At 39.1% G+C, this 9,555-nt stretch overlaps 2 protein-coding genes across 2 annotated transcripts; both read right to left on the reverse strand.

The window, feature by feature from the left end:
- Positions 1-239: 239 nt before the first annotated feature.
- LOC119573860 (sodium-dependent nutrient amino acid transporter 1-like) lies at positions 240-2,342 on the reverse strand. The gene is made up of 3 exons (XM_037920965.1): positions 2,331-2,342; positions 2,046-2,216; positions 240-535 (listed from the first exon to the last, which is right to left on the reverse strand). Exons 1-3 carry the CDS (start codon positions 2,340-2,342, stop codon positions 365-367), a joined length of 354 nt encoding a protein of 117 aa, XP_037776893.1. The 3' UTR covers positions 240-364.
- Positions 2,343-2,476: 134 nt separating this feature from the next.
- On the reverse strand, positions 2,477-4,895 carry LOC119573861 (sodium-dependent proline transporter-like). The gene is made up of 9 exons (XM_037920966.1): positions 4,840-4,895; positions 4,494-4,626; positions 4,133-4,267; positions 3,762-3,990; positions 3,510-3,622; positions 3,279-3,407; positions 3,055-3,154; positions 2,592-2,736; positions 2,477-2,498 (listed from the first exon to the last, which is right to left on the reverse strand). Exons 3-9 carry the CDS (start codon positions 4,232-4,234, stop codon positions 2,477-2,479), a joined length of 840 nt encoding a protein of 279 aa, XP_037776894.1. The 5' UTR covers positions 4,235-4,267; positions 4,494-4,626; positions 4,840-4,895.
- Positions 4,896-9,555: the final 4,660 nt, after the last annotated feature.

The raw sequence follows: 9,555 nt of genomic DNA on the forward strand, positions 1-9,555 counted from the left end.
CAATAGTGTCTCAGTTTGCATGTAGAAAATTATGATAACACAGTTTTGATAAAAAATAACATATCTTTAAACCATATTATACAACGATTACACAAAAATTTTACCACAATTTTACCATAATCAGTTGAAGAATGAGCTACCTACATCTAATACAGTTATTTTCGCCATATGTAAAACTGCTTTAACGCTGTACGTGTCTCAGAAGAAAAAAAATAAAATAGAAATAAAAACGCGTGAAGGACATTTCCAGACTTGCTTGTTCTTTCGGCCAATATGAACAAATATTCATAAATGAAAGACATTTTCGTGTGGAGTTCTTGATAAAACTGCGGAGTCAGAACCTTTTTTCCCCATCATAGACAAATTACAAGGTATTCAAAAACATATCTGGTGGGGACGTATTCTCTGCACAGAGGTTGGGATGCAGGAGGCGGTGACGCAGAGGGTACTTGAGGCGGTGCTGCATCCACTCCTCCCGGTGGCTCGGGTGGGCTGGGCCCCAGGCGGCCGACGGGGACAGGCAGGACTTGATCCGCTGGAAAGAAATGAATAAAATAGTAGAAAAGTAGACATGCGGAGATACGTATATGCACGTAATATTACAGTTTATACTTTAGATGTTATTGTACTTTTTTTTGTCAGCGTTGATCCAGGCTGTTCCGGATTGAGCAATATGAGAGTACCAAGCACCGATATTTTGCATTACAAAGGCATTTTACATGCATTATATTAATTTCAGCAAAATCATATTCGTGTTTTTTTTATTATTATTATTGATGTTTCTGTATCTAGCTGATCTTTGCTGGATATCGTATTTCACAGAAAACCTATTTCTGTAAGTCATTTTGCTTGTTTGAGTACGATGGAATGCATGATAAGGATGCTGTTTATGGTATTTATGTACAAATAGCTACATTTTATGTTATAATGATTGTGTACCTTTCATTCCTGCCGCCATTTTGGTCAAGGATTCTAAAACTTTTAAGCTCGTCGACCCCCAATGGAGTTTCATATTTTGTATCGACCCCCTAGCTTTTAATTGACAGAAAAAAATACTATGTTGATAAAATCAATATGTGTAGCAGCAGTCGTAGTAGTAATAATAGCAGTAGTAGTAATAATGGCAGTAGTGGTAATAGTAGTGAAATACAGTGTGTTTAAAAAGGAAACAGCCGCCATTATGTCTACTACACACAATTTTCAACTTCAAGTTACAATAATCAGTTCATGGACAACACTGAGAGTTGAGAGTGTATTGAACTACTGGCTCACTCACTCGCTCAGTAGAGCTGAAATTTCTGAAGATTTATTGACAGTTTAACCTATTTGAATTTAAGGAATCCTTATAATTAAAAAAAAATCTAATAATCTTCAGATTTTTACGAAATACTAACGTGAATTTAAAATTCGAGTGACCACCGCAAGCCACCAAAATATGAGCGACACTAGAGGTTGGGAGCACCTCGTCACCAGATGTGAGCGAGGCGAGAGATGGTAAAGGGCGAGTCAATGAAAGGGGTCTTAGCTTCATGGCTTATGGTTGAAGGTAGATGTAACCCCCAAGAGATTCCCGTGTCCCCTGGGGGTCGAGGAAGAGGCGGTGGAGCTGGACCCTATGTGGCTTGGTATGTGAGCCGTGTCTCTCCTTTTATGCAGCGGTTCCCTCCGAGGGCGAATGTTTATTCCTGTGCGAAAAGAGAAAGCCGGACAGAGGTGTGAAGTGTACCATCCAGTCTTGCTACGTACTGTTGACACTGCCCCCTGGTTATTCATCGATTCCTTTTCGATTGTGGCTGTTTATAGATTCCTCGGATGGTCCCCTGGGGGTCGATATCGACCACTTATGAAACCCCAATCCAGATGGCCAACAAAGGACTGAAACTTACAGTACTTATATATATATATATATATATATATATAATATATATATATATATATATATATATATATATATATATTTTTTTTTTTTTTTTTTTTTTTTTTTTTTTTTTTTTTTTTTTTTTTTTTTTTTTTTCTTTCTTTTTTTTTTTATTATGCAGCATTACCTGTTTGAACGAGCCAGCAGTTCTAAAGCAAAAGTAGTAGAGGAAGTAGGTTGGAATGAATTGGATGGAGGTGAGGGCGATGACCCAGCCGGTGCTCTGAGCCCAGGTCGGGAAGGTCTGCCCTCGGTATCCTGCGCCAGACTGATTCAGCACAGTGTTCATGAGGATGCCCTGTTAACGAAATGTGCATGGACCTTTAATTGTGGTGCTATTGTTCTCTTTATCATGTTTCGAATAATGCGGTGCTGTTTTTTTCTACATAATTAATGAGCAAGCTTTAATTACTTGGAAAAACATATCTTGCACAGGGACGATACTTAATTATCCAAAAAAGGATAAAAATAAAACTGATAAATAAAAATGAAAAGGAAAAGGATAATGAACATGTTTAATCATTGGTGATCATAACCCACTTTATTTACACCGTATTATTATGATGCAGCACCTTTTACACTGTCAAGAAACACGAGGGGTTTATTGTCTAGTTAATCTTTGTACTTATGAGGAGTGCGAGCAGAAAGACGACCAGTTAATCTTTGTACTTACGAGGAGCACGAGTAGAATGACAACCAGTTACTCTCTGTACTTACAAGGAGCACAAGGGGAGTGACGACCAGCCAAGTGCCCCACCAGCCGTAGCCAATGCGTCGTCCAATCATCAGCTGAAGGTCCTGCACAGTTCGACCAGCGCCTTCAAGGAAAAAAACCCGTAAGTGGACAGATGTCATTCATATTTACGTGGAATGAGATACTGGAGCAACAATGATATCAGAATCATCATAATGATCATAATGGTTGACAATAAGTATAATAATGGCGATAATAACAAGGAGGACAAGCATGTTAATGCTAATTATATAGATAACAAAATCTCCATCCAAAAATAATGATAATAAAGGATTTACGCCGAAAATTTCTTGTATGAAAGCCGCCAACGAAATTAGCAACATTAAATGGATAAACATATATGTAGCTTCTGGATGCCAAACTCTAAAGCGTTTCTACTTACCATAGAAGTAGCTGAATATGCATATCTGGCACAAACAAACAACAATAACGGTGAACGAAGCACAGTACCAGTCAACCAGTGTTACCCAGTATATCCCACCCTGAAAAGCAATATGAAACTATCTGTACATCCATACCTAAACTGCTCAAAAGAGTATTCAAATTGACGCATTTCGTTGCTATTGTTGCCAGCATTTCCTAGATCCCTGTGCACCGTCTACTTACATCCGTTCCAAAGATGATTGTTGCCAAGAAGGAAATGAAACATATGAAGAAAGTGACCCAGCCTCTGCGACCACGTAACTCTGCAAATTCGTCTAAGATGCACAGTACTGGAGTCTCTATATGAGCAAACTGAAATATAATGCAGATGGTATGAAGTTCGCAATCCATTCACTGTTGCCTCTCTAAACTGTACAAATGGCTCACACGAACGGCAATATATGATCGACTTACGCAGGAGTCGATGCCCAGGAAGAACAACATCAGGAAGAAAAGGACGGACCACAAGGGAGAAACCGGCATCAGGGATAAAGCCTCAGGATAGACGACGAACACCAAGGACGGGCCTGAGGAAATTCATGCTCTATGCTTACCTCATTAACGATACATACTGAATTAAACCATGGGCAGTCCCCTATTACTTTCTTTTCTTGTATTTGTTAAAATCAGGAAGTAATATAACAAAACCTTCTCTAACAATCTTACCAGCAACAGCAAGTTCTTCAATAGAAACGCCAGCTCTCTTGGCCATGAAGCCGAGCACTGAGAAGACGACGAATCCCGCCAGGATGGAGGTGCTGCTGTTCAGGACGGGGACAATGAGCGCGTCTCTCGTGCACCGATTGTTGAATTTGTTGTAGGATCCGAAGCAGATGAGCGACCCCCATCCGGGACCCAAGGAATAAAAGATCTGTATGGCCGCTGCCGCCCACACCTGGTTCAGGTGTGCGAATGGAAGAAACCCACGAATAGTAGAGGAATAGAGGTAGTCAAGTAGATTTTTTAATGACAAACCCACAGATAACGCATACATATTTTTTCATATAAATATTCAACACTATAGCTATTTAGTTCACCTTCATCTCTTTAAGTCTGTTAAACTCGGGATAGATGTAGAAGTAGATTCCATCCGTGGCTCCCGGAAGTGTGACCCCACGTATCAGCAGAATGAACAGCATGACAAACGGGAAAATCGCTGTGAACCACACGACCTGCGTGACAACATGAAAACAACAAGGTATATTTCATATGGCAGCATAACAGATCTCTCACGGTAAATATCCATCGTCCATATTTTTAGTGCTGAGCTGGATTTAAACCTAAATCTTTCCATATTCCGGTGTCTCACGTTAGTGAAATGTAAGCAAAGGAGCTTCTGAAAAATCGTATTTGTTGAACTCTGCAAATAGCCTAGTTACCCCTTGAGATCACACTTACTTTCCCCAGAATCTTAATCCCCTTGAAGACGCAGAAAAAGAGGAAGACGAAGACCACGAAGGTCACGATAACAACCGGCCACTCAATGCGGCCGAGGTCGTCGATGCCGGACGAGACCCGCAGGATCTTCTGGCTGAGGGAGAGAACAAGGGTGAGGGAGAGAACAAGGCTGAAAGAGAGAACCAGCGAGAGAACCTATTTATAAATGTATATACATCCATATATATATACACATACATATACATACATATATATATATATATATATATATATATATATATATATATATATATAATATATATATATATATATTACATATTCATATACATACGTAAGACATACTTACTGAAAGAATTCATCGGCTGAAGACACACCGTCTTTCACATCTCCTTCCTATACAAAAATGCATTCATGTTTAAATCAGGGAAGTTTTAAACAATAAAATTTAAGCATTAGGGTATTAAATATATACGTTTCGGTGGATATGTACCCACACACATATATACATAGATATACACATATCTATACAAACACTCAAACACACACACTATATACACACACACATATATATATATATATATATATATATATATATAATATATATATATATATATATATATATATGTATTCTATATATATATTATATATATATATATATATATATATATCATATATATATATATATATATATATATATATATATATATATTATATATGTAACCTATATATGCATATATACATATATATACATATATATACATACAGTGTACACACACAAAGACACATGCATATATATATATGTATATGTATATATGTATATATATGTACATATATGTATATATATATATATATATACAAAGAGAGGGGGGATATATAGATATCCCCCCTCTCTCTCTGGTGTATATATATATAAGGTATATATATAGTGTACACACACATATATATGTATATGTATGTATGTATGTATGTATGTATTGTAAGTATAAGTATATATATATATATATATACTTTCCATATATTATATATATATATACTATATCCATATATATATATATACTTTATATATATATATATATACTTTATATATATATATATATATATATATATATATATATATATATATATATACTTTATATATATATATATATATATATATATATATATATATTTTTTTTTTTTTTATTTATTTTTTTTTTTTTATTTTTTTTTTTCAACAGCCATTTATTCCACTGCAGAAAATCAGCCTCTCTCAATTCACTACTTGAGAGGATATTTGATGGTCTCACCCTTGCCTGATTGGATGCCCTTCCTAATCAACCGCAGTTCGGCGCACTTAACACGTCATATCTCAAGGAGATATGTCGTTTTCTCGCCGTGAGATCGGACTCAGCAGGAAACCGAGAAAGAGAGAGAGACAGAAAGAGAGAGAGAGAGAGAGCAAGGGTTTGTTGTTTTAATCAATTTATTACGCTCAGAGAGCGACAGACCTAATACAAAATGTAATCAGATACAAAGAACTTGTGACACACAGGTCACACTATGAATCAAAAAGTAGAAAAAGAAAAATACACAGAAACTTATATAATCTATCGCCCTCCAAAGTATGGGTGTTACATCAAAATTCTATCTGAATTCTGTCTGAGGCTTTAAGGGTGCAACCGTAAGACACTCAAGGTAGTAATGCTGTAGAGAGTTAGTATTTGGGGCATCACACAACACGCACGAGGAATACTGTGGGGCATTCTTCAATTTCCCGACTTTCCCCACTAGTCGGTACCCAAGCCTAAGACGAGCGCTCACTTTATTATGTTGGCGAACCATAAGCCCATTGCGTCGGTACTTGAGTGGAAGAGGAAGAAAATGTTAATAGTGTTGAATGGTTACACTAGCAGCCTTCTCAGCATTGTTACAGTGGCGAATAGAGGGGGAACACAGCTTGGTTTCTATCATTTTCTTGTAGCACGGGGAGCGAGGCTGTAGTTGCACCAGCAGTAGGCGGATCCAAAACTGCATGTATTCCTTGCGAGACGATCAGCGGTGTCATTTGCGTGAAGTCTTATATGGGAGGGGATCTACAGAAAATGCACCCCCTGGGGAATTTACGAGGGTTATTGCCAGCTGACAGAGGATTTATGTGACTTATTGGTGTGCAGGACTGAGTTTGAGAGAGCGTGGAATGAAAAACTGTGAGTCACATACTATCAACTCGTTGTCTTCTGGTTTGTGATAGTAAAGTTACAGCATAAAGAATCCATTTAGTTCACACTACGTTCCCCTTTGTTGAGTTGGGGAGTAGACGGCCTCCCCCAACCCCTTTTGTGGTAATTCCATGCTTGGGGAAAACACAGCGCATTCAGCACTACTATTTCCCTTCAAAGATCCATCAGTGTAGAGACGGTGGGCTGCACTGAGAGAAGATGACAGTTCTGCAATAGTTTACAAGGCTCTTTGTATTTGGAGCTGAGGAGGGTCCCAAACTTGGAGACTGCGGTGTAGATCTGGTATAGGCATCTGTCAGGGTGGGAAAACGAGGGTCCACGTCTTTTCCCCTCATAATTTGATGTTAAGAGTCCGAATGTTTGAGCAGAATTCCTGACAAGTGTATAGCCTCAAGGGCGGGAAGGAGACGACAAGGTGCATTGCATTTAGTGGGGGTCCTGATGATGTGAGTATTAATGGGGAGATAATGTGGGGTAATGCAAACATTTGATGCTAAAGTATGGTACAATTGGAGTATATTCTCTCAGCAAGTGGTGGAAGATAGTGTTTCTTGCTGCATGTTGACAATCCTCGTGGAGATGGGACACCCTAAGGTATATAGTTTTTGGGGTAGGAATTTACACTACTGGTGACATAATTGATTAGCCACTTAAGGAAGTCGGAGCATTGCAGTTCTGGCCAGCAGGTCTTGACGATAGGATAACACGTTGTCTTGCTGAAATTAAAGGTGCAATCAGTACTGGGTTTCCCCTAGGTAAAGGTTTCAGTGTGCATAATGTTATGATGTTCCCTATTATGAATTCTGGAAGTGTTCCTGCAGGGGGGGAAAGAGAGGACTCCCGCTCTTTTTGGACATATGAGTCCCCAAAGAAAATGCCACATCTAAGGAGTGCAAGAAGCATTGCATATCTTCTGGATAATTTTAATGAAACACATATCATCTGCTTAGCAAAATAATTTGCCGTTCCCTTGATGTCAGGGAGTAAGGAGAGAAGGCGAATCTATTGAAAAAAAATTAATCCTCCTTGTGGAGTACCTAATTAAAACTCTTTGGTATTGCTATACACCCTCTTAAACAGAACATGAGTTCTATTCCTCTGGTATCCTCTTATCCACCTCAAAAGATTTCCTTTAATGCCAAAGTCAATGAGTTGGTCCGAGATAATCTCCTTATTAGCAACCAATAAGTGCCACAATACTGGTGGGGGAGACACGAGTACAGAGCTCCATGAGGCAATGGTGTGTCCCTCTCTTTGGTAGGAAGCCAAACGACTAGGCAAAAGCTTGTCTTGAAGCCAAAGCATAAGAAATGAAATGAAAGTGCGTTCAAATACCTTGCAAAAGCATCATCAACAGTAGCTGTTCCTTACCCCTGGCAAGCTCACGTTGCAGTTCGTTGTTGCTAATGACCACATCATCTTCATCAGTCTCAAGCAATGCAGCACTGAGATGGAGCGTCTAATGAGTTTTTTGAGTGGAGAGCCTCTTATATGTTTGGTGGAAGGTTACTGGCTTGTGATTGTTCTGACCATCATTGATGAGATCTTGCACATATTGAGCAGAGCTCACTACTTTATAAATGAGATGCCACATGGTGCCAACACTAGTCTGATAGTTAATGCTATCCGCAAGTTTCTACCATGAATCTAGTTGGACAAAATGTTGCAGAGCAACCAGGTCATCTCTTACTAATTGATAATGGTAAAGATGCTCAGGGGTTGGTTGTTTCTGAAAGGCAAGACCATCCTGCACTACCTTTCTTTCTGCCTGAATTAAATGATTATCCAGTGTCCAGGTGTGGGCGTCGGGGAGGCGAGAAATGTCTGCCCTGATGTATTTGGTGTATAAGGCATGTGTAGCATTGACAAGAGAGGGATTTTTTTTTTTTTCAGGGCACTGAAAGTCAAATGTTGGAAGATAAGGTCATATATGAAATGTAATAGGGTGATATTAGGATTGGGACTGCAATATGGGTGCGGATATGCACTGGAGGTGTAGTAGGGAGATTGGTAGACAATGAGAGCAACATGGTTGGAAAAGAGTGCAGGAACCGTTGAACACTTGACTTGAGATGCCACAAGTCCTGATGTAAGAATGGGGTCCAGAGTACTACCTCACACGTGTGTGGCACCAGCAATGTCCCAGTGAGTCAGTTGATGTAGCTGAATGTATTCTGGAGTTGTGTTCCATGTGTTTAATAGTACCAGCAAGGTCTCCTAGAACAGGGTGACTGGTATTGAAATCACCCATGTAAATCATGCCACAGATAGTAGAGGATAGTAGATTCATCTTATGAGGTGCAGCGTACGTGTTGCACCTTATGTGGCCACTGTCTACAGTTAATTCAAAAAGTTGGAAGGTTGAGTTGTTGTATATGGAGTTTTGGAGAAAACAGTATTGGATTGAACTGTTAACATATGATACATGTAGGACAAAAACATGAGCAGCAGGCATACTGCAGGTATCATTAGTCAACATATCCTGTGGGAGAGGCTCCTTGGGGCGATTGTTATGCCGTCAAAACGTATAGCAATGAAATCCTGCTTCTCAGTGAGCGGCGTAGTAATTGTACTCGAATGTAGCTTGTTTGTTATCCAAACCATTGAAGCGAGCTTCGATTGTATCAAATGCTCTGTAAGTGCAGTCACTTGCACAGAATCTATGACAGAATGGAGGGGACCATGGGGGTGGCAATGGTTAATTTGTAAGTCTGCTTGTAGATGTGTTGGCAGCTAGTTGACATCTTGCACATCCATACCACATGTTAACTCCTACCTGATATATGGGGAATTCCATAGAACATGTCTGGTGGGGATGATATCGAAGCAGAGTCAGCTCAGTA

Source organism: Penaeus monodon, chromosome 6 (assembly GCF_015228065.2).
Source record: "Penaeus monodon isolate SGIC_2016 chromosome 6, NSTDA_Pmon_1, whole genome shotgun sequence".
Classification (NCBI taxonomy): domain Eukaryota; kingdom Metazoa; phylum Arthropoda; class Malacostraca; order Decapoda; family Penaeidae; genus Penaeus; species Penaeus monodon.